We start from the raw sequence: 26,368 nt of genomic DNA on the forward strand, positions 1-26,368 counted from the left end.
TCTTTCACCATTTTGATGTTAATTGCTGCAGCATTCCTTGAATGGCTGTGCCTGCCCCCCTCCTGTCTCAAAAGGATCATAAATATTCCGTCCCAGTACCCCAGGAGCCATGACAAGCAAAAGGACACACCTGCCTAGAGATAGCTCTTGTGGTTCTTAAATGTGTGGGGTACTTTCGTTTTGTTAGTCCACTGTAATGACTGGATTTACCCCCACCCCACAAACTTCTTCCTTTTCTATTTCTGCTCTGAAGCTGTGAGGGGAGAAATCTCGGCAGGCAAATTACTCCAGAGTATTCGCGGGACGGTCCTGTAAGGAACAGTGAAACTCTCAGCATCTGGATTCCTGATCCTTTTCCGACATGGCAGGTGTGAATGCCTGTGTAAAATGTTCTATATTTATCTTCAACTTTATGTTCTGGGTAAGTGTTTTTTCTTGTAATTATCAATTTTATGCCAGAAAGGGGATCTTGATATAAATATCGTAAATGAGAACAGACTCTGCACGGGAGAAATAGGAGGAGGAGGCGAATGTATTTTCCATTCACTTGTTTGGATGCGTTTGTTCTTTCCTTGGTTGTCTCAGTAACTGAAAATGAGCCAGTGACTCGAAAAAAGTGCATTTCAGGATCTGTGGGGATAAACGTTTCATAAACGTTTTGATACTGTTGCAAACCAATCACAGACGTAAAATTGCCCCTTAATTAAAGGACAGTTATTCTTAGTTGTAGATCATGCAGTCCTCCCTAGTTTAAGGACCTTGAGGAAAAAATCTGATCTGATCCTACTTGGAGCACAACCCCTAAATTCTAACCTTTACATCTGGGCTTGAAACAGGTGAACGCTGGGGTGTCATGAGAAAGACATGCGAAAAGGATCGTTTTCAGAGACCCAAAGAAGAAACAAGGAGTTATAATCAACTTGGGAGAGAAACAAATCATTTAACCACGGAAAGATTAAACTAAGCCACTCGTTTTGTGTCAGCAATTTAAAGTTAGTATTTTGATGTGTCATCACCCCACCTTTTAATTAACAGGGTTTGTGTTTCAGCAAGTTCTTCTGTTTCTCTTGAAAGTCTGCTAATATAAGAAACAGCAAGTAAATGGGGAAGTAGCATCTAATGTTGAAAAAATGGAAAGGTGAGAGATGGAAAGGCCAAAAAGTAAAGGACACACTGGGTCATTGGAAAATTGATGTTATTTTTAGTGCAATGAAAGATTGGTCAAAAGTAAATCAATAGAAATAGCCCCAAGTACTTAAATGAAAGAATTATTTCGTCTACTGGATTAGAAGGTGGCTTATGCAGTGTAAGCAGGAGAGAGTCCAGTTTCATTTTCTACCTGGTTATCTTTGGTAAATAGACAACTGGTATCTCTATGTTGGTAAACTTCTGTCCTATTAAAATCGTGATGTATCTAATTAAGCTTAAGTAGATGAATACAGTCTGATTTCCTAGAATGACTTTCCATTCAGTGTCAGTAACCCCACTGAGTACAAGTGATATATTGGTGAAGTAAATTAAGTAGGTGAGAATATAAATGAATGAAGTAAAGTAAAGGTTTGTTCTTTGTACCTCCTTTTTTCCTTAGAAAAATGGGCTGCTTTGGCAAAAACTAAATGAAGCTGATGAATAGGCCAGATTTTAAAAATTTGTTCTGATAAATTTCTTCCCTTGAAACATTTAAAATTGGTTAAACATTGAGAGTAGGATATAAACAAAGAAATGCCTATGTACTTTGCTTGGTTTTGCTTTTAGCTTTTTATTATGGAGAACTTCAAACATTCACGAAACAGAAAAAGGTAATCAACCCCCTCGTCCAGCCCCAGGAGCCATGACACCAGGGCCCATGGAACCACGGCCAGTCTCTCCTTGTCCATGTTCTCATCCACTTTCCCCAACCCCTATTATTTTGATGCAAATTCTGGATTTAACATCTCACCTGTGAATATTTTAGTATAGATCTCTGAAAGACAAATAATTCTTTAAAAAAAGAAAACACACGTAACCACAATGTCTTTATCACACTAAAAACTTAAGAAGAGTTTTAAAATCAGTTATCAGACCTCCATCCAGGGTGCATTTTTCCAATTGCCCTTTGAATTCGAATGCATGTAAGGTCCACCCAGCATGAGCAGTGGATGGTATCTTTTATGTCAACTTTCATCTTTAGGTTCTCCCTCCATCTTCTTCTTTCCCCACCCTGGAAATTTTATGTACTGGTGTGTTTTAGTTTGTCTTATCACATTTCCCACAATCTGGATTTTGCTATTTGCATACCCATGGTATAGTTTAATATGTTCCCCTGTCTTCTGTATGATCTCCAATTTTGTAGTTGCATTTGGCCGCTTGATAAGATTCGGGTTATTATTTTGAGGTTGGGGCACAACCAGTTTATAAGAGATATTTTGTTCTTTCATCAAAAGTCATATACTATCTGACTGTCTCTCTTTTTGTGATGTTAGTAGCTACTGATGCTGAAGAACTTAAACCCGTCAGTTTACTAAGAGTTTCAAATTGGTGATATTCTATTTCTATTATTTTGTTTTTCATCTATTAGCTGGAATTCTTTGAAGAGAAATTTAGCATTTGCTAATTGATAACCGTTAGTTCCTAGTTTTTATTTTTTTTTAAAAATGCAGCGTAATTGTTTCTCACTCTTTTCTTAACAAATTTCAAAATGATGAGTTAGTTTTCTAGTATCATACAATAGTGATAAGTATTTCTTCAAGTATCCCTATGAAATAATAGATTTAAATGCCGTCACAGTTCTTATCTTTGCTGATGTGCATTTTAATTCCATTTTTGGCCAATGGGAGCATCTTCAGGTTGGTTCCTGAGTCCTTTTGACATGATTCTAATAACTTTGATAACTTCTTCACTTTTGGGGATGATAAAATGTTCCAGGCTCACTTCCCTATTTCTTGACCCCAGATGTGGAATCAGCTATTTCTCCAAGTCCTGATACCTATTTTTAAAAAGCTACAACCATTGTCTTTCTGTGACACACAATATATATGGGCCATTTTAATAAACCAAAATATAAATATGCCAATAAATGCATGGCTTCCTTTATAATAATGTATCTCAAAGTGTTCAAACTAGTAGCAATCCTCAAATGATGAAATAGTCCAATATATCTCTGTTGTATAAAAACAGCATATAAAGTGTTAATGGCTACTGTAAATACATTAGAGGTCAGTGTTTCACTGAGTAGCTAATCAGGAATTTGAAATAGATCAGAATTTAAAACAAATGAAAAAGCCACTGGTTATAGGTTCAGGATTATATATTTAAGATCAGAGAACAAGATGAACTGTAGAGATCTGTACCATGCTGTCCTCAGACATTGTCCCTGCTTTCCTGGAGAGTTCTGATTATTTTATGGTTACCATTATCTCTGTTTTTCTGATAATGAAGTCTTTCTGATGCTACGGGTTTCAGTGAGATATTTCTAACTTCCCTTAAAAGGCTTTGCTCTTCCCATCAGCATCGTGGTGGGACCTACAGACTTTATATGAGATATCTTAAGGTGGAGTTGTCAAGAGCAACAGTTGTAAAGACCAATGATAACATCTCAGCCAACAGGTAGAGCATCAATACTTTTATCAAAAGTTAGAAAACAGGAGTCGTCTCTCAGGTTCAGGAACCACTCCTATCTCCACTCTCCTCTCTTCTCCCGAACCAGAGTTCGCGGTTGGAATTTTACAGTCCTTCATAGGAAATTTGCAATTTGTCACATTCCTAATGTTTACTTAAGCAAGTATTTTACGGTCCCACTGATGTGGTTTTCTTGTAGATATCCATGACTTTATGTTTTCAAATGCATTCTTTCTGGTGTAACTTGTGAGAAAACAAGCTTTTGCAAAGTAGAGCCAGATGTTGGAATATCTCTAAGACATGCATATGGTTATTTAAGCTAAACACAGCAATTTCTTTTGTGAGAGAATTTGAGATATGCCACATACATATGCAGTGATTTCCATCTGTTAGAATTAGTAATTGAAGAAAAACATGGGAAAGTAAAAATCATTGCTAATCACTCATGCTAGAGTTTGATGCAAGTTAGTGTGATCTGGAGGTACAGTAGTTAATAGGTATATCATAGGTTCAAAGTAATCACGATGGTTGAAATTAGGAAAATAGGTGAAAATGGCCATTATCAAAAAGTCTACAAATAACATGCTGGAGAGGGTATGGAGGAAAGGGAACCCTCCTTCACTGTTGGTGGGAATGTAGTTTGGTGCAACCATTTATGGAAAACAGTATGAAGATTCCTTAAAACACTAAAAATAGACTCACCGTGTGATCCAGCAATCCCACTCCTGGGCATATAACTGGAGGAAACTAATTCAAAAGTATACAGCCACCCCAATGTTCATAGCAGCACTATTTACAATAGCCAAGACATTGAAGTAACTTAAATTCCATTGACAGGTGACTAGATAAAGATGATAGAGACAGAGAACAGAGAATGGAAATTCAAAAATTCATACTCCTGAAGAAGAGAACAAAATAAATGGGACAAAAAATAATTAAATTAATATAAAAAATTCTCACATGTGACTATACAGTCTCCATTCTCTTAGCACAATGCAATTAAACTAGACTTTTAAATAGATGTTTTATAAAAGAAGAAACTTGAAGATTAATTAACAACAACAGTGACAGCAGCAGCACTGACCTAAAATGTCAGGGCTGTCAGGATCCTTGCTTCCAGTCGTGATGGCCTCCAGTGTTCTGGGGTCACTGTAAAAGCAAATCTTGTAGTTATCCAGGTTTTCTATCTGGAGTGGCACAGGAAGGCTTCCCTTAAGCTACTCTGAAGAGTGCTCATTTTGGACCAATAATGGTAGAGCCCACAAACCATGCCTCCTCCTAGCAGGGCACCATGTGCCTTCCTCCATTTTCAACACTCCTCAAACACATTTTCATAAACGCCCAAATCAAAAGATAGAATTGAGAGGGAAGGAGTACGGAGGATTGGGGTACACACCGTCAGAGAAGAGGCAAAGTCACCTTGTTCTTTACCATTTATCTTCGTCCTGGAGGGTGCTTCCCATTTTCTTCCTGGCATTTTATAGTTTTCAGCTTCTGCAACCTAAATGTCCATCGACAAGTGATTGGTTAAAGAAGTTGTGATCTATAAATGCACAATAGAATACTGCTCACCCAAAAAAGAATGAAATAGTGCCATTTGCAGCAACATGGATGGACATACGAGTGAAGTTAAGTCAGGGAAAGACAAGTACCAAATGGTGCCACTTATATGTGGAATCTAAAAAATGATACAAATGAACTTATTTACAAAACAGAAATAGACTCACAGACATAGAGAACAAACTTATGGTTACCAGTGGGGAGGGATAACTTAGGAGTGTGGGATTAGCAGATACAAACTACTATATAGAAAATAGATAAACAACGAGGTCCTGCTGTATAGCACAGGGGACTATATTCAATATCTTGTATCTGAAAAAAACACATACACATGTGTATAACTGAATCACTATGCTATGCACCAGAAACTAACACAACATTATAAATCAATTATACTTCAATGAAAAAGCTCAATGTAGTTTCAGCTTCTGCCCTGTTCAGTCTGCTCGGGCTGCCATCGTGAAGTACCGTAGACTGGTTGGTTGAAACAACGGGAATTTATTTTCTCACAGTGCTGGGGGCTGGAAACCCAAGATCAAAGTGCCAGCCAGTTTGGCTCCTGGTGAGGGCTCTCATCCTTGGCTTGCAGACGGCTGCCTTCTTGCTGTGTCCTCTTGTGGCCCCGCCCCAATGACTGCAAGTATGGAGAGACAGATCTCCCTTCCTCTTCTTATGAGGCCACCAGTCACATCATATTAGAACTCCATCTTTATGATCTCGTTTAACCTTAATTACACCCTGAAAGTTCTATCTCAAATACAGTCGCATTGAGGATTTGGGCTTCAACAGATGAATTTAGGGGGCACATAATTTGGTCCATCGCAGACATCAGTTACCTAATTACTTAGACTGCTGGCTCAGACCAACAGCATCCTAGTTTCATAAAAAGAAAGATGTTCCATGAGAGCTGAGTGGCAACGGCAATGACTCTCTTCAAAGAGAACCAGAAATGGGTGAGGGGGGAGTAGGCCTGGGCAGTTCTGCAGGGTCCACTGCCGGCTGACCTGGGAGCCCAACATGTCAGCCCATTTCCTTTTACAACCTTATTATCAGGAAGTAGGGCAGAGAGAGACACATTGCGCAACTCACACTCCAAACTGTTTAAAACACTATAAAAAGATTCGCAACAAACCCTTAGCCAACCTAGAGAAAGGGCTCCAGGAACCATTATGATGGTCAGTCTTGTAACAGTTGGGATAAAATAGGTTAGTATCAATCATGGCTCTCGAATGGATTGTTCTTGATAGAAAATCAAGTACTTTTAATTAATTTAATGAGTCAATTAAGAAGCAGTCCTTAAAGTTTTCTCATTAATAGTTTCATAAGAAAAGTCAGATAAGGGTGACAATCGTAATAGCTATTCAGATAATTAATGTTATTTTCAGTTACAGCTAAAAGCCAGAGTGACTGTTAAGACAATGAATGTAAATCTACTTGTGAAAGGAGAAGAAAAAGAAAGGAAAAAATCTCAGTGAGCAAATCAGAATAACAAAACTCCAACTGCTGTAAAATTACTGAAAATCCCAGAGGGTCTCATTATCATTGGACATAAATTCTCGCAGGTTTATTTATTAACAAAGACCCACTGACATGAGCGTGTATCTCCATCTGCAAATGAAATTAGGATTTAGAGGAAGGAGGAAAAGAGATGAGGGTCTTCAGGCTCTAAAGCTGTTTTTTCAATGGTTTGTGTTTTATTGTATGCGTGTGTGAACACTTAGAAGATAATGAAATTATGTAGGTTATTTGGTGATTGGCTAAAAAGCTTTGGTTTTCCATTGCATCTGTCATCTTGTAGGAGTTGGAGAAAGCAGTGAGGGCGGGGCTGGGTTGGGAGTGGGGCTGGATTTACACCACGTGACTGTTGGTATCTTTCAGGGGTCCGGTTTCTTTATCTGAAATGAAGGGTTTGAACCTAGATGATGTGGGGCATCTTTAAGGCAGCCTAGATTCGCTGGTTATTCAGCTCCCTATTCCTCTCACAAAGCCCTTGACTCTTCTTCCACCATAGACCTAATGGAAACCATTAAGGGAAACTGTTATTTTGGGGTTTCAGGCATATGGCCCAACCATGAATGAAAGCAATGGTGCTACAAGGTCATGGGGTTTTGGAAGACTCGGACATTTCTCTGTCAGATCACCTTAAGGCCAGAATAGTCTAGAAGGGCCTCCAAGGCCTGCTGTGTCTGGTATGTTACCAAGTTTGTCGTCAACATCTCTAACAAATAATAGATCTTTGATTTTTTTTTTTTTTTGAGGCCACAACATCTATACCTTAAAAAAAAAGAAAAAGAAAAGAAAAGAAAAGAAAAGAAAAGAAAAGAAAAGAAAAGAAAAGAAAAGAAAAGAAAACCCTGAAAGACGAAGAGTTTTCTTTATATTAGAGTAAAGGGTGTTTCACATTTTACGTGTTGGCCTGGGTCCAAATTAAATAATCTGGTAAAGTCATTAAAGGAATTTAAGACTTTAAATACTGTTCCTCATTGTTCCTCTTCTCTGGGAGAACTTTACTACCTAAAAGAGCTAACTTTTACAAGAGTTTATTTGGGTACAAAAAGCATCATAAACCCTTGCTGCTTAACTGCAAATTTTGTCAAGTGTTCTGCCGTTTTCTGTACATCCTAACTTCTTGTTTTCTTGAATCGTGAAGGAATGTTTGGTGATTAATTAGTTATTCCTTTCCTTTTTTTGGTCTAAGACAACTTCTCAGAGACAAACCCAGGGGCCTATGAAGGGTACTTTTGTCTTTAAACTGTTGTGACTTATCTTTTGTATTTTAAAATCCAGCAAAAACACAGGCAGAGTAAGAGTTAAAATAGGGAAAATCATCTTTTCTCTCCCCTCTTTTGTAGAGACGACTTCTTATCCTAGGCCTGTGAATGGCCTGTGGGTGGGAAACAGATGATTCTTGTCGAGTTTACCAATAGACCATTTTAGTCCTTCTCTGCACATGAATGTGCGTCATTTATGTCTTTTAGGTCGCAGTGGTATAACTAATGCCAAGCCATTGTAATCAGATGGCTAGGGGGTGTGGAATTAGAGCTGCAGTTTATCCCAGGTCCACTCCAGCATTTTTTCTTTTTTCTTCAGCTGTGTGGTGTCGTCATCCTGGCAACGGCAATTTGGCTACGAGAAAGCAAAGATGGTCGAGAGGTAAATGAGTAAATACAAGTTTCTCTGCTCCCAAAGTAGTCTATGTCTCTTATAATGATGAAGTAATTAATGACAATAATAATAATATTTCTATAGCTGTTTCCTTAACTGCCTCATGTAATCATTTGTGCTGCTATGTGATTTTCTAATTTAATTCAATTTAAGTAATCAAAATTACTCATGATGTGCCTGGCATTGTGCTAGGCATCGATTGGTTCTTCTGGAAGATGGAGAAGGTGTCATTCTCAAAAACGGGAAGATTGCAGTGAAAATGGAGATGGGAAGGGGCCAAAGCAGAAATCAGCCTCCTTCGCTATTTGCCTAAGTGCAGCCTGAAGTGTGTGTAGATGCTATAGCCCACCTTGCCTCCCCACCGAGAGCAATTTTTGTAGTGCAAGGTATTGACAATAATTTGGCTGATTCCCAAGGTGGGGTGGTGCTCCAGAAGGGAGAGAAGTGAGACGTTCTCTTAGAGAAGAATTTGAATCCGTGTTTAAAGGACAACAAGGGATGAAGATAGTTGGTAATTACTTGGGGTAACAAGTACTGAGGGTGACCCCTTGTAACAGTAGGAGGCTGGTGGTGTCACTCAGCAGTGGACCTGCAGTGTCCTGCTTTGTGCTGTCAAGGTCAGATGAGCACGAGCGCCTCTCCCCCAGTGCACACCGTTCCACGCGCGGCAAAGCTCTCACCCAGATTTCTGCAGGACTGGAGCAAGTTCAGCTTACCTACTTAGTTCTGGCTTCAGTCTTTGGATTCCACACACGCTGTTTCTGTTCGCAGTGTCACAAATGTGGAAAGAGCGTGTGGTGGGTGAAAGGGTGAGGGTGTGGGAGGGTTGTTCTGTTACTTTTACTCAGCCCGGTGCCTGGCACCATTTCCTGGCTCCCTTCTTCTTGGGGCAGTGCTCCACCCCCCTCCCCCCAGGTTCTTATTTTTCCCTCACGCAGGGCAGTTACCTTGTTCTTTGGTGTCTGGGCTCTTGCCACTATTCAGATCCCACCTTCTATTGCTAGGGCTTTTTCAGGGTGTTTGCCCAAATAAGGTTTCCCTCTCAAAGAGGAATGTCAATTCCTATTTAATAATTATTAAGATACTATTAAACCAGAAATTAAGTTAATGCATTTTCTATTAAAACTTACTCTATGACGGCGCAGTTAAATGGCGCTGGACATAGCCTAGTTGAAACAATGACTAAAAACTAACTGACATCTGTTCTGGTTCCTTTCCTAAAATGGGTGGCTTTTCTGAACCTTCCTTCTCTCTCTCTCTCTCTCTCTCTCTCTTTCTTTTCCTCCATCCTCCATCCTTCCTGCTTTGCTTCCCTCCTTCCTCCCTCTTTCCTCTCTTTCTTTTCCTTTTCTCTTCTCTTCTTTTAAACTTTGCTTTCTACTGTGGAAGAATCTAAGAGAATCACACTGGTGAATGAGCTGCTTCTTTGTGCTGAATGGGGGACGGATGTGGCAACTAGCTGGTAACAACCTAGTCCGTCAGGATTACATTTATTGTTTTATACTAATCAATGTAACTTCTCGAAGTCCTCCAGCTCTGCAATTGAGCCTGAGTATTTGAAGATGTACAGAATCATTTAGAAGCTGACGTCTGACTTTGGGACTTATCATTAAGCACAGAGATTAGCAGCCACTGATTTACAGGGTGTTTTGGCCTTTTTAAGATGTGTATGCACAGATGTCTGTGTTTTATTTTATTTTTTTATTTAAAAATTTTATTTCTGGTTGATAGGGGAACACTTTTTCTTTTCCCCTAGTGCTTCTGGTAAACAAATTTGGTGTTTGGTCTAAGAAATCACACAAATTGAACGTATTAAAGAACTGTTGTCCTTGAGAGGGTGTTACTCCAAATTCGGGGGCAAGAATGAATTAATAGAGCTAGACAGCATCTTTAGTTACATTGTGACTCTGGTGATCTGTCAGCCTCTAACCCTGAACAAAAGTTAACATCTGCCAGGACAACTTTAACCAGCTTGACTTACGTGAAATTGACTTGATTTATATTTAGTCGAAGTCAGTGACAAAGAATCAAGACTGTGCAGAGAACTGAGTTTTACTAGTAGAAAAACAGAGGGAGAAGTTTTAGGAGAAACCTGAGCACAAACACAGAAAAGAAGGCTGTCAGGGATGTCTTTGTGCACATCTTTTAGCAAAGCTCTTTGTGCAAAAGTGCCTCCTAGGGACGCCTCGTTCTCCCTCAGGATGAACGCGGCACCACGTGACACTAAGCACATGGGCAGCCATCCTGGGCCAGGCGATCCTTTAGAATCCAGAGGACCCTGAGCCCCCTTCCTCAGCTTCAGCCATTTCCCTTCCTGCAGAAATTCTCCCCTTGTCCTAAGACACACACAAGACAGCGTTCATCCAAGACAGCTTCTTAAACTCCGCTCTCTCCTGAAATAAACACCTGGATTCAGATTTCCTCTTCTGTTCTGAGTGACAATAGCCACTTGTTGGGCTGGACTTGAAACAGTGATCCTCAGGTGGCCAACACACAGCTTTCTGGCCCCTCTGGCCGTGGGTCACTCTGCCCAGACCAGCCTCATAGAAGTGCTTCATTTTCTGCCTGCATATGCGGGCTGTATTACCCAGGTCTCAGCGGTAGATGCATGACCTGCTATTTCTATATGGGGGCTGTCTAAGCAAAGTCCTGATAACTCAGCTAGTGAGTCATTAATAGTCTCGGATACTTTCGGGTTTTCCTACACTGGCTACCGTGTCCTAGTGAAGCAGCGTTTAACTGTGAATGGATGGAACGGATTTCCTATTGCTGCTTTTTTTGTCATTATCTATTTTGACTCAGATGCCCAGCCTATTTATCAACAAACCTGATTTCTTAGCTCCAATCTTATTAAGCAAACAAACAAACACCGAACAAGACCCCTGAAAAAACAGACAAAAAATCTTTAGGACATGAGCAAGCCTTCTAAATATGTAGACTGAAGCATGATTTGTAAGCATGGACTCTTAGAGACAAGGGAAACCTTAGGTATAAGAGAGGCTGACCTCATTTCCTGTATAAGTGGGAAACTGGAGCCCGGTAGGGTTCGTTAACAGTTCTCGGGTTAGAAACTTAGTTATTTATAAAGACCCTGACTGCAATATAGATTTTGCTTTTTTAGTGCTCTTACAACTTCAGCATATTCCTTACTATTTACTGTCAAAAATAAAGGTTTCCTCCAGGCTAAGGGGTTGGTTTAAAAAGTCTTTTAAGAAGTAAAGAGCTTTAGTAGTAGGGTTTTTTGTTTGTTTGTTTGTTTGTTTGTTGTTTTTATTTGGGTATTTCTTGTTCAAGGAGCTGACTGCACACTGCAGTTGATTCTTGCACTGAGTTAGTGTAAGAACTAGTGGTCTATCTGGTCTACCTAGAAATGGTCCAGTAGCTCGAGATCTTAAAGAGATAGATGGGCTACATGTAGCTCTCATACATAACACAGGCCCTGGGTCTCACTTTGTAATTGTGATTTATTTCTGGACATATCTGGAGGGCAAGCAGTAGATTGAAGCTAGGTGTTATGAGAGTGATAAAGAGTACATGCTTGTGGGGGAGAAGGACTGAATTATTCAGAGTGAGTAGCCCAACCCATCATAAAGGGCCCTAGAATACTTTCCTCAATATCCCAGGCGAAATAGAGAATTTCTGGAAGACTCTACAGGCTATGCTTCCTGGGAACAAGGAGTTAGACTTGATATGGAATATCAGGAACTAGACATTTTATTTTCTGAGTTTAAATTTCTGTTGTTTATTTTGGCAAATGTAATGACCTGTGTAATCACTATTGCAATCAAAGTGCAAAGCATTTTTGTTAACTCATGAAAGTTCTCTCATACCCCTTTGCAGTCATTTCCTTCTTTCCTTCCTACTCTGCTTAAAGTCCAAAACTACTCTGACTTCCATCACTGTAGCTTAAATTTACCTATTCTTGAGGGCCATAGAAATGGAATCATACAGCGGCAATCACTCTTTTGAATATGGCTTATTTATCTCAACAAACTGTTTTCGAGATTCACTCATATTGTGGAGTCTATCAGTAGTTTGAGGAGCTTTGGCTTAAACCACCATTAAAACATGCTTTTTGATGCTACTCTTAGGTATAAAACCCAAAATATGCAAACCGAAGATCATATCATGGGTGAAACTACAGGTCCCTCTAAGCTTTTTTTTTTTTAAATTGGTGTTTTAAAGTCCCATTGCATTTCTTCCACCCAACACCCAATGTATCATCTTAGAAAAATACAAAATTGGAAACACTATCTAGACAGCAATGGAATGAATGTAAGCTCCTTGAAAGCAGGAATTTTTGCTTATTTAGATTACTGAGGTATCTCAAGGTCCTAGAGCAGGGCCTGGCACATAGTAGGTACTCAATGGTTATTTGTTGAATAACAAACATCAACAAAAGGGATTTTCTGTCATTAATCTCTTTTTTATTTTCAGATTCTCAGTCCTGAGGGCTTAGGCACTAACCCCAATATTGCTGCAAATATCTTGATCGCTGTGGGTAGCATCATCATGATGCTGGGTTTCCTGGGATGCTGTGGTGCCATGAAAGAAAACCGCTTCATACTTGTTTTGGTGAGTCTTCCCAACAAATCCCAGTACCCATCCTTCAGACTTCTGAGGCTTATCTCCCATCCCCGTTGTCTATCTAAAAGACTTGCCAAGATTGATGAAACGCTCTCCCTTTTGTTTAGAGGGTTGGTTGTGGAAGCTAATATATTTAGCTCAGATTAGAAGAAAAATTTTAGCCTTTCATTCATTCAATTACAGAGTAGCTGCTCCATGCCAGATACTGTAAGATACGTGGATACGAAGACAATTAGAATCCATAAGGGGAGACTGATGAGTAAACTATTAGCTGCAGTGGAAGTGGCCCCAGAAGAGAAGGTGAAGGGTAGAGGAGGGAACTTTCAAACTAGAAGCAGAAGTGAATAAGGTGTTTACTGGGGGGTGGGGGTGATGAGATTTCCAGGGAGAAAGCCTGGAGGTACAGTGTTTAGGGAACTGCAAGGCCTTGGATACGGCTGGAGGATGTCAGAGGTTTTTCAGTAAATGATGGAGGATGGGTCTGAGTGTGGACTACGGTCAAATCACAGTCCATGCTAGGAAAACTGTATGGGCACGAGGTAATCAGATCTGTCGCTTAGAAAACTTCATGGAGAATAGATTGGGTTAGGATCTCATCTAAATATGTTTCTCTAATAAAATGAGTATTGTGTCAGCCCCAGAACAAATATATTTTAACTGATGGTTTGTTATGAGGGAAGGTAGAGACAGAAGTTTTTGTTTTGTTTTATTTTGTTTTTATGAAGGTACTGGGGATTGAACCTGAAACCATGTGCATGCTAAGAACACAGTCTACTGCTGGGCTGTACCTCCCCCCAGAGACAGAGTTTGAACAGAACTCTAATAGCACCCTGGTAGTTGCTTTTTGATTAATATGCCTCATTTGCAATTTGGAGAATTTAATTACATGAGGAGCTTCTTTTAAAAAATAATTTGTGGGATCCTCCAAATTTAGGATTCAGTAGATCTGGGGCAGATTTCAGGACTCGACATTTATAACAAGACCCCGGGTGATTCTGATAGTGGTAGAAATGTAGTTTTTGTTTCTTTTTAATTTTAATTTTTTACTGAAGTATAGTTGATTTACAACGTTTCAGGTGTACAGCAAAGTGATTGGGTTATGCATATATATTCTTTTCCAGATTCTTTTCCATTTATAGGTTATTCCAAGGTATTGAATATAGTTCCCTGTGCTACACAGTAAGTCCAGTAGAAATGTTCTGAAGTCAGTTCTGAAATTTGTTTTGAAGTTTGAGTTGTGTTTGATGAAGAAAGAGGAAGATAATATTCAAATAACTTCATCTAAGTTTTCAAACTTCCCTCGATTCAATGTCATACCATTGCCTGTAATCCTATTAATCAATTTTGATGTAGACTATTTTCCTTGGTCAGCCTTTGGAGAATATGGCCCCAAATTTGATTCTTGAGGCAAAGGGTGAAATAAGTGAAGAGCATGGTTATTACTCCAAATAGAATATGATCCTGGATGCAGAAAGACGCACCGTCCCAAAATGTCCCCAGGTGTTCCTGAATGTACTGGGGATAACATATATATTACTTTTCTTTCTTTTTTTTTTTTTTTTCCCAGTTTCTTATAGGATTGCTTCTGGTCCTACTGCTGCAGGTGTCGGCAGGTATCCTAGCATTTACTCTCAAAACTAAGGTGTGTCCACATACGATACTTGGAAATTTTGGAAAACTTTAAAAAATTAACATGCCGCCTTCTGGCATGAATAATTTCACAATGCTTTTCAATTTTCAGACTGACCATGTTCTGAATGACGGTTCCCATGCTAACATGTCTCTTTTGAGCTTAAAAAATGAAGATAGAAAAATGTTCCAGAAAGCCTTTTCTGAAATTCAAGAAAAGGTAATTAGAATTTGTAGGTTTGGGGGGAGTTGGACATAGTTATAGATTTACTTAATTTTTAATAGGTGTATTCCTTAAAGATTGAAAGATCACTCCCTTTTGCAGATTTTGGCTGATTTTTCTGTCACCACGCAATAAGAAAAATCCAGGAATGTTTCTAATTTTTCTCCAGCTTCTTACGAAGTTCTGAAACAGTTTAGAAGGACAGAGATGAAGAAGATATGTTTATGACAGATTAAGCCTTGACTGAGCCAAATCAATCATTGTTTTAATATTTACTGCTTAGAAGGACAGTGTGTTTGGGATGCTTGGAGAATCTCTCTTTTTCTGCCTCCCTGCCCTCCTTTCTCTTGTAAAAGATAATTATAGCTATCATTTATTGCTACTTAGTATGTTCCAGGATTTACATTCAGTAGCTCCTTTAACTCTCACAACTCTGTAAGATGAATAATACCATTATCCTCACTATCTTGTTAGACAGATGAAAGGATTATGACTGAGAGAGATCTGACAGCTAACAAGTGATGGGGTTGGAATTTGAATGCAGATCTGTCTGACTCATTAATTCTTTTTAATCAGTATGCTAGCCCCTCTCTTATGTTCTTACTTATTTACTTTGGCCACCTCACTGTCTTTAGGGTAAAAAGTCAAAATTTGGGCAGGTAATGAAGATATTCTACTATCTGGTTCCTGCCTAATAATTTAACATTACTAAACACTACCCCATGAAGAAAGCACTCCAGTCCAGCCAGGTCTGTGTGCTCAGGATCTCTTACACAGTTCTGCCTTCCTGCCTCTGCATGATTCCTCATCCTCGGAGTGGACTTTCTCCTTTTCTTTCTTTACAAATACTACATGTACTTTGAAGCTTGACTAAAATATTGGTCTGTCAAACTCCCAACCACACCTTTTTTTTGTTGTTTTATTTTCTTTTAATTTTTTGGGGGGAAGAGGTAATTATGTGTATGTGTATACATATATATGTGTGTGTGTGTGTGTGTGTATGTGTATGTGTATGTGTGTGTATATATATATATATATATATATTTTTTTTTTTTTTTAAATGGAGGTATTGGGGATTGAACCCAGGACTTCATGCATGCTAAGCATGCACTCTACCACTGAGCTATTATACCCTGCCCCCTACAACCACATCTTCTTAACTCAGAATTCCCATCATATTAACTACAAGTAGCATTTCTTTTGCATATGTCATAGAAATTCTCAGAATGTTAGAGGAGAGCTGGATGTACAGAACATTTAACCTGACTTCTCATTAATTGAAGTATTTTATATTTCTGTTCATCCACCCTCTAATTAAATACTGAAGAGCTGAAGGTTTCCCTTTTTTGCCCATCCCGTCCCCCTTACATCCAAGTCTAATGAGTAATGTTTTCTTTCTTAATTTGAAACAAAATTCCTCCCTAGAATTCGTATCATTTAGTCCCAGTTCTTCCTTCTGGAGTTTCCGAGGAAAAAGAAAATCTACTTTTAAATATTGCAAATTTTTCTTTGAAAATGACTTCTCATATGACTTCTAAAAGATTTCATTTTCAAGTTGAAACATCCTTGGTTTTTTGAGCTCTTTATCAGGTTGAATTTTTTTTTTTTTCCAGAGCATTCCCCAGTTCCTATCTGGATAGACTCCAGCTTGTAAAAATTCTGCTTAAGGCATCATTTCCAGGAGCTGAAACCTGATATGGCAGTCCCTGTTTAACTTCCTCTGTTCTGTGCTTTTCCCAGCTCCCCCTGAACTGCTTTCCCCAATCCTCTCTCCTCCGGATCATTCCCACTCTAGAGTCCAGATTAACCCAGGTTTGAAGCAGGGAGAATTTAGGCAGCTCAGTTTCTCCGCTGGGTGGGGCTGAGTATCTTTCATCTTCCCTGTTTGTTGATCTAAGACAAAATGTACTACAGGTAACCCCCAGGTCTCTGGGTCAGGTAATGAGTCACTTGTGCACGTTGTCCCTGGTATCCAAGGTCTTAGTGACTACCAGGGGGCTGTTTATCAACTCTGTTCTGTTTATCATTATTTGTAATTACTTCTGTTCTTGTGCATAATTCCTGTACCTGAAGCTCCTTGTGTTTATAGAGCCATGATTCTCTCTTAATGTCTATTCTGAGTTGCTTTTTTTCAGCCTACCAGGGTTTTCTTTCCCTTTTTTTTAAAAAACCTTTTTAAAAAGTTATTTTAGAAATTTTATTTATTTATTTATTTATTTATTTATTTATTTATTTGAGGGGCAGGTAATTAGGTTTGTTTATTCCTTTATTAATGGAGGTACTGGGGATTGAACCCAGGGCCTTGTGCGTGCTAAGCATGCGCTCTACCACTGAGTTATAGCCTCCCCGACTTTACCTTTTTAAAGTAATGCTTCCTTGGAAAAAGAATCTTACCCCAAACTCTAGCTGGGTGGCCTGAGGCTCCACCATACGTAGATAATTTGTAGATACGAAGTGGTTTTCTTTTTGATTTTCAGGGAATTCCCACCCAAATTCTCTGGTAACATGCTAGTGAAACATGCCCCTCTTGGATTCTTAGAGATGACTATTTTTCTAGAGATTGTTGTGTCATTTACTGCACATCCTTGTTTATCTAACCATTGTAATGCTTTCGACACATCCTGACCAGCTTGTACCTCAGCCACTCCCACATCTGATCTGATGACTAGATATTCTGCTAAGTTTGGCCTTTCCACCTCCTGCCCTGTCTCCTGCGTGTCTCTGTGCCTCCCTAAGGAATATCGTATTCCAAAAGTGGACTGATCTGTGAATGTATCTGGTGGGGCTTACCTTCTTTTTGATCTGGAGTGGCTGTGTCAATTAATATTATTCGAGATTATTAAATCAGAAAGAGTCAGCCATTAATCATCTACTGTGGAAACCAGAAAGGAGGTTGTTTGAAGATCGCCCTCTTTGCTAGCTGGATTGACCTTGGGACCAACTGAAATCTCCAGCTCTTTGTCATATAAATATCTACTGAGTCATATATTTGTGCAATTAACTCTTCGAGCCAAAGCCCAAGATTTCATAACCGCCTCAGTTGAACTTGTTGGCTTAAGCCCATTGTTTGAACTGTCTTTGGCACTTGGGCTCTGTTCTCCAATGTAGTAACCATCACTCCCAGCTCTATATCAACTACAGATATAGGATACTTTCCTATGGAAGGATACTTTCCATATCTTTATCTAAATTATTGATACCAGTATTGAACAGATCACGTTCACGTGAGAGCATAATGGAAACAGCAACAACCACGAAACAAAAACAGTAAACACATGTTGAATACTTTCTATAAGCCAGACATTGGGCTAAACACTTCATATCTTCACGTGGGTCTTCTATTTTTATCTTTACAACAAATCTATGAATTAGAGACGATTATTAGCAACTATTATCTGTATTTTACAGATGAAGGAACTGTGGCACAGAGAGGTTTAAGTAACATGGGTAACGCGGTCACCCAGCCAGTAAGTGAAAATTCTTTCAATATCCTGGCATCACAAAGCATTCGAGCCTAGAAAACCAGCTAGTCTTTGTTCTATTTCCTTCAGCATTTTTTTTAACTTTTCTGCATGAAAATTTTTCCTCCTAATTAGAGCAAATAAGACAAGGAGAGATGAGTACTTTCTTTCATCTGATAATGTTATGTGCCATTAGCCTGAGTCATTGGGCTTACCGCTTCCTTGTTTTCCTTCGCCCAAACTTGACCACAACTTTCCTTAGTGTCTCCCCATGTTTTGGTTTATTCTGAGTCTTAACCTTCTTGACATCATTCTAAGACTTTCACTCTTCATTTGTACCCCTTTCCTGTTTTACAGATGTCCATGTAAAATTCAATCCCTTGGAAGGCCCACTAAACATTTTCTTTGGCCTTTGAGATGCCTCTCACCTGTTCCCCCATCTCCTCCAAAAGTGAGCAAAGATCATGAGATAGAAATTTCATTTTTAAGACCGCTCATCTTTTTTAAGCAGAAGTTCTTTAAAGAGACATTGACTCTTCCATGAACTCTCTGGAAGCTTCTTTCCTAAGATCTAGGAAGCGTAAATCTGATTCTGCCCCTCTCTTTGGCTATTAAAAACTAGAAGGTGAGTTTTTTATCTTCTTTCCAAGTTCCTCAGACTTTTGCATCTGGAACCCTGTTTTTCCTTCATTAATATTAAGGCCAACATGGAAGATTCCTTCATTTTTGCTTCCACATTCAGAGAGGTAAGTGAAGTGAGTTACACGGTATTTTAGTATAAGAAACATCTTAATAGTGGTTTCAGAAGAATGTGATTCAGTGTTTTGACATTGTTTTTATCCTCTCTAGTGACTTTCATATCTACTTTTCATCAAACAGTATAAATGCTGTGGTTTGGTCAATGGAGCTTCTGATTGGGGAAATAATTTTCAGTACTATTACAAGTCATGTGAATGTCCAGATGCATCAGACTCTTCTTGTACAAGTTATAGTGGAAAAACTATTTACAAACAGGTGAGAACAAATCAACTTTGGCACAGTAAGTGGTTCTCTTAATTTTCTCACAACGAAAGTCTCTACAAAAAATTAAATTGCAGCATTTTCAAAGGGAATCATGATGTCAAAGTTCCAGGGATTTCCTAAATAAGAAAGAAATCCATATTTAAAGATAAAAGCAGATATAAAAACTAAAAGTATTTTATTTCTTCTAGGAGTCTGGCATCATTTAAACTCAACTTTAATAGATCACAGAAACATTCTACTGCAAAGTACAAACTAAGAGTTTTATAGAAGTTAATTTTGTCCTCTCTTTGGTGACTTTAACCATGATTTTTCTCTATTTTTTTCTATTTTGACATAAGTTTTAGAAATCTATATTTTCACCTTAATTTTCAAAGGAAAGCTTTCTTTTTCTAATCGCAGTTTCCTTTTCTCAAATAATTGTATTTGGTATAAAGGAGTGGCTTGGTCTTTAGAAGTTTCAGCTCTGGAAGTTAAGTGTACCTGTCAGTTTGCCTAATGATTGCTCCAACTGAGAAGCTGTCTCATATATTTGAGGTCCATTGGAAAAGCTGAGTTTATCTTTTACGTGTTGTAGATGACATGTTTATGTCAGTTGCAGCTGTCAACATGCGGGTGTCGTATTTGCTATGATTGCTTAACCCATCAAATATTCATTGACCACTTCCTCTGTGCTGGCCTTTTATCAGCTGCTGGAGAGCCACTCCTGAATAGGGCATGATGTCTGCGCTTGTGGCGTGAATGCCGTAGTAAGGAAGAGAGAAAGATAATTAGGCAACTTCAGTCCAATGAACTATCGCTATTTCTTGGGTAAGGGAAGGAACACTATGTGATAGGACCCCCATCTAACTCAGTCTTTGGGTTTCAAGATACAGCTTCCTAAAGGACATATCTGTCTCTTACCACAGGGCTTTACATAATTTGCTCCTTTGGCCTGGAAGGAATGTGTACAAAACCGACAATGGATATTAATATTTATTTGCTATTATTCTTCAGTGCTTACTACGTGTCAGACAGACACTTCCTGGAATCACACATGCTTCTGGACTCTCTAGGAGATGATAGTCTAGTTGAGAGAGAGACATGAAAGCTTTTACAGTTCAAGGAATTAATTTCTGTTACATCAGAAAGATTTTTTTCGATCTAGCATTGGCTTAGTAACAGCTACTGAAGTTAAATATGTATTAGGAAATAGAAAGTATCTCGAGGGAAACTTCTTACCTGTGACCACATCTCTTTTACTAATTTTATCAAAATTAAGAAGACTCTGTTCTGAAGGGAAATTGCTGATACTAGTATATAAAGTAACATACTGGGGAGAAGTTATCTACCAGGTTATAGGACTACCTGTGTCTTTTACGCATCAAAATAATATCACTAAATTTTATTCTTACTTTTTATGTTCCTCCTTCCTACATAATTTTAGTGACACAGTATCCACAAAGAAGAGGGGAAATACATATGGTGTAAACAAGGTTTTCCGTTTATGATAACGAGGAAATTAGTAAATTCAATTGCACTTACTGTGTCTGCTGTCCAAGATTCAACCCCAAGATTTTTTTCTCAGGATAGATTTTAAAAAGCTCTAGCATTATCCTGAAAAATAATAGATATTCGCTCCAAATTCACACATAATTCAGCCGAAGATAGGCTGATAGCTGCACCAGTTTCTCAAAAGGAAGATCATAAATTCATAAAATGCTTCCATCTGTCCAGTGTCGTTTGCAAGAAGTCCGGAAAAATAAGAAATCTGGAATGGCCATAATTCACATTTGTTTCCCCCCTTGCCTTTTGCCAAGGTAACCTGGTTATCTAAAGAGGAAGGGGGCAGAAAACCCCTCAAATATAATGAACGTGACTCACAGATCTCATTCATCTCATCATTAATCTTAAATGATGTAATAATTTCCTCTAATGTTTACCACTTTGGATCAGATGAGAATGGAGAAACCCATTACATTCAGGAATGAAGGGGGAAAGACTGTCTTACTCAACCTCGTGGAGAACTTTGATTTAACAAATAGCAATATTTTCTTAGCCCTTTGCACATATAAGACTATCATAGGATGACATATTTTCTGGCAATATAGATGATACCACTATATTATTTTTCCATCTTCAAAATTATCCATGTAATTAACAATTGTTGAAATTTTTAGGTCTGGTCTAAACTATTTTAAGCTTGGAATTCCATGCTGGTTTGAATAAATGTTTAAAAATGTGGCAGAGAGACAACTTTCTAAATTCTCTGTTTTGTCTAAAGTTAAGGGCACAATGGTGGATGTAACGATTTTTTTCCTTTTTAAGGTAAAACAACCCTGGCACATATTATTAAGGGATTTTTGGGAAAAAAAAAACCTAAAACCTTGTTTTAAAAATGAAAATCTGCACAATAATTAGCTGAAACCTCAACGAGGGAACTCTCTGCTGCAGATCACAAACCTAAAAAATAACACAGTCAAGGTGAAAACAGCTTATAAAATGAACAACCAGAAGTTAGGATAAAATGACTATTTCTAGCTAAATAATCCCTAGATTCAGCAATTAGGTATTTGAAGCAAAACTTTGTTCCTCCAATGTTTCCTGATGTATGAACGAACCACAACAGTTACCTTTCAGAAAGGGGAGGAGCTTGGAGTGGCAAGAATAATTCAGTTCCTTTTTGTCAAGTATGTTCCTTGATAGCAAAGTAAAAAGTCAACCCAAGGAATAAAAATCTTAACTAAAGTAAGGTCAAAATTTGATTAAAGGTAACTTTTTATGCTTTTTTTTTTTTTAACAGACATGCCTTCCTTTGGTAAGAGGCCTTGTTTCTAGACATTTTTCCTTAGTTACTGGACTAGCGTTTGGACTGGCAGCTGTTGAGGTACAGTACAATCTTGCATTATTAACTCTTCATTTCTTCCCTTGTTTGTTCATTAATTTTTCTAACAATTATTTATGATGAGCCAAATGAAAACTGGGTACTTCAGAAAAGCACTGGGTTCCCAGTGCCCGCGTCCCAAAATCGGCTTCTGTGGGACTTGGGTCTGGGGTGGGGACTAGAGTCTCAAGAATTCAGCAGGGCTGAAGCTATTACTTCTGAATGATCTCCCTCTTAGGAGAAAAATATTGAATTAATATCTACATAGTTCTTAGTCCCACTGGAAACTAGCACAAGGGTTAATGTTTCCTGAAGTTAGAAGGAAAAGCACTAAACCAAACAAAAACACAAGCATTACCAACATGACAATTTCTTATCTCTCTTCCTAGTTTTGAAACAGAAAATAAAAACTGAGCTCAAGTGTGTGAGGAGCTCTCTTCTTGCTACTTCATTCTAGAGAAATCTAGCAAGTTCCAGAAACTAGACAATTGATTTTCTCATTGTAAGGACTGTGGACTCACTTGGAGACGTTTTAAAGCTCTGCTTGAGGTTTCCTTAGTTATTCTCATCAATTTGATTATTGATGTTGCAAAAAAAAAAAAAAAATCCTGTATGGGATTTTTATCTTGAGAGACTCTCCTGGCATGATTTTTTTTTTCAGAACCTGAAGGATATTTTTTTACGTGGCCTGGAATTCTTTGCAAAAATAAAGAATAAATAATAAAACTGTTTCCAAAAACAAAACAAAATGAAACAAAATCTGTTTCAAAGAAGTGTTTTTGGAATCATCCCAGATCTTGGTTAATTTAGATATCATGTGAGTCAAATTCACATGTAACCCTATTGGGGCATTGGCAAGAATCCTAAAGACATGAGGTGGCTCCGTAGATAATGCCTCTGAGGGCTGGTTTGCTCAGTTGAGTGACTTCTGATTCTCTCTCAGGAAGTATTGACAATGTTCTCCTTGGGTTTTCCGGTAGCTTTTACCTCTTACTTGTGCCACATCACTGTCAGAGAGGAATTTGACCTAAAATTAAAGCAATTTAGTATTCTACGTGGTCATTTAGGTTTCTAGTGGAATTTCCCAGCCAATCATAAGTGAAAGCGTAGGGACTATGAACAGCAAATTGGGCTGTTAAGCATGACTTCCTTGTAGTCTAAATGAATAGGTCCAAATATGAAGCATTCTCTATTGGTACATAGGGCTGTCTTTTTTATGTCTGATATCTGATCTAAGTTAAACGGTGCTGTGCTACAGGTCCATTTCTCTCCATTCTGCCTGTTGTAAAATGTCCTTTGTTTCTCTGCTTTGCATTTGGGGTTTATGCTAATTTAGAAATATGAGTTAATGGTGGTGGAGGTGAGTGAGCAATCACCATATATACTCATATATCTATAAACATAAAACACACATATGTTGGTAGAGTAGATTGTAAATGGGCAAGCTTTCAATGAGGCATTCAATGTAAGTGTCCATATAAGTGTTGGATTCCATCTTAGACTGAAATTCAGACAACTGACTTTGGCTACAACCCACAGATGCTTTTAAGAAGCTTTTCAAAAGCAAAGCCAGAGAAAATAAGGACCTAATCAACTGGGAAGACTGATGTCTCTCATATCGTAGCCAAAGGCATTGCCAGGAATGTAAAGACACCTAATGGAAAATAAGATTACAAGAGGAATAGTATTTCAGTATTTTATGAAATTGGCATAACCTATCTGTTTGTTACATATCAGATATTCTCTTGGTTGTTCTAAAGATATACATAGGGAAATATCTAACTAAAAACCTTTCATAGAGCAGTTTATAGGTATAGAATGAACATGGCAATATCACAAAAAATATAACCAGTTTTGAGTTATGCCAGTTAAATTAAGTGTGATTTCTAGACTATATGTAGATATGGTAAATAGTTGATTCAAAGAACTGTTTGAATTTTTTTTTTTTTTTTTTTTTTTTTGCTCACTCCCTCAATCTAGAACTTGCCTTCCTGGATTTGAAGAAAAAAAAAATATTTTACTTCCCTTTTTTATTCAAAAAAGAGCTTTGAAAATAGTCTTGATAGTCAGTTTATAAAAATGTTTCCCAAAAGATGTACATTAGTTTGTCTTACCGTCTTAATAACACTAGTTGCCTCACGCAAAGGCCCATCTACTGTTTCCCAAGTTCAAATTCAAGAAAACACAAAGATATGTAAACAGAAAAATCCTAATACATACTTTTAAGAAGGAAACAGAAGTAAATATCTCCCTGCAGAAAACACATTCAAACTAGTTCCATAGAAAAAAATCATATGAAGAAACCTACCATTTGACATTTACATCTTTGGTGTTAGTCTGTTTAGGCAAAGGCTCTGATGGACAGGGCCCATAGTTAATTTCATGGCTCTTTTAAAGACATATACCTGAGGGATTCTGCTGAGATAGGATGCTAGAAATCTACATGCAAAATGCTTTGTTTTGTAAGAAACTTTTATCTCTAGACATTGAAATTCTCAATATTTTAAGTTAAATAACCAGATTATCATCTCCCTCCTTATCTGACTATAGCAACTACCTTACAAGCACAAAAAGTGATCAGCACTTTCTCTCCTCACTTTAATTAAGGAAAAAAAAACCCATTGACATTGATAGCCACCACTTTGTAGGATAATAAATTGTCCTGGCAGCAGGTCCTAGGAATGGAACAATTAAAAGAGAGAAAAAAATGATAATTTTACACTTTTTTAGGTGGCTTCAGAATATGAGAACTTGTGCACATTACTCAGCAAGCTTATCCTGAGTCTTTGCATATATTACTATGTGATGAATCTTGTTTAATTATTCCCAATTTGTCTGAAGAGTGGTATATTTTCTTTTCAGAGGCAGTGAAATACGAGAAAGTGTGCTATTCACTGTCTAGTCTGCTGGTGAAGGGTGGGGCTTCTGTTTCAAGTCTGGGACAGGGAAGGACCAGAGCTGCCTCATCTACCGTTTTGATCATTTTCTTCCTTCTTTCCTGATACTCGTCTCCCAGACTCGAGGCTTGGGACCAAGGCAAAAGACTAAATTTTAAGGATTTTTTCTAAGTCATGCTCAGAGAATGACGTTTAGAACGTTCTGAATAAAAATCATTATTTTTGCAGAAAATTGGTCTTTTTTTTTTGAAGGAAAAACATTGGGCAGCAGTTCTCATTTGAGATGCATTCCCAGGAAAGGATTCTGAAGTTGGATGTCTCTGTCCAGTAGGAGCACTTGAGGTGACTCAGCATAAATGGCACCTCACTCTCTCCCCGGCACCCCCTCAGAGGGGTGGAGAGGCAACTTTCAATCTGGAATACACGCAGGTCCTTTCTGTCATTTCTACATCAAAGCCACAGCATGCCACTCACCAACTTCAGAACCAGTTAGGGCAGGTTTGGGGGTCACTTGTTCTTGGGAGAGCCACTTAATGAGATGGAAATCATGCCCCAGATTTTCAGCTGTATATTTTCACTTCAAAGGAAGTTCCTGAATTAAGCCATCCCCCTTGGATTTAGAAGCTTTTTTAGAAAAATAAAGTTACCTTGTTTTTCATTCCTCTTGGCTATGCCTAAAAATATGGCAAGAGAAATTCTACACTCCTTGATTTTTATGCAGATGATCTAAACCAGATGATCATAAGCCTTTAAAGACACAGTAGGTACCTTTGGCCCCAGAGACCCGAGTTCCCCAGAGTTCCAGGGCCATGCCCTACAGAAGGACGTGTGTGTTCATGGAAGGTGAGATGCTTTGGTGACAGCCGCTGTTGCACAACCAAAGAGGGCTGGTTAGAAGCGGATTGACTAGAAAACCCTGATTAATTCACAAAAATACTCAGAGAACTTGCTCAAAGTTCTTTTGTCCCATCAAAGTCTCTAATTTCCCAGTAGCAGAGGTAACTTAGATAAATAACATTAGAACTGTCAGTCGCCAGAATGTTTCACATGCAACATTTTCTATTTATGATGTCTCCAGAGCTTTCCTTTAGATTCCACATTAACCTTCTTATTTTATTTTCTAGATACTTGCTGTGATATTTTCTATTGTCCTATATGGCAACACAAGGAAGAAATAAATCTGTGGATGTATCAAGCCATCATCGTTTAAACCCCTTTAAAACCTTACTTTGGCTTTGTAACTTTAGATATCTGAGCGCTGCATGTGTTAGGAGCAGCTGTCCTCTGAAAAAGTCTCATTTAGCAAGATCACAGATACCTCCCAGACAGACTGAACGTATTGAAGATTTGGGGGACACAAAATTAT

At 38.3% G+C, this 26,368-nt stretch overlaps 1 protein-coding gene across 1 annotated transcript; it reads left to right on the top strand.

The window, feature by feature from the left end:
* On the top strand, window positions 1–26,341 carry TSPAN8 (tetraspanin 8). Its single transcript, XM_010958882.3, has 8 exons — window positions 1–421; window positions 8,248–8,310; window positions 12,760–12,897; window positions 14,477–14,551; window positions 14,651–14,758; window positions 19,102–19,236; window positions 22,025–22,108; window positions 26,127–26,341. Exons 1-8 carry the CDS (start codon window positions 362–364, stop codon window positions 26,178–26,180), a joined length of 717 nt encoding a protein of 238 aa, XP_010957184.3. The 5' UTR covers window positions 1–361; the 3' UTR covers window positions 26,181–26,341.
* Window positions 26,342–26,368: the final 27 nt, after the last annotated feature.

The sequence above is a fragment of the Camelus bactrianus genome, chromosome 12 (genome assembly GCF_048773025.1).
Source record: "Camelus bactrianus isolate YW-2024 breed Bactrian camel chromosome 12, ASM4877302v1, whole genome shotgun sequence".
Classification (NCBI taxonomy): Eukaryota; Metazoa; Chordata; class Mammalia; order Artiodactyla; family Camelidae; genus Camelus; species Camelus bactrianus.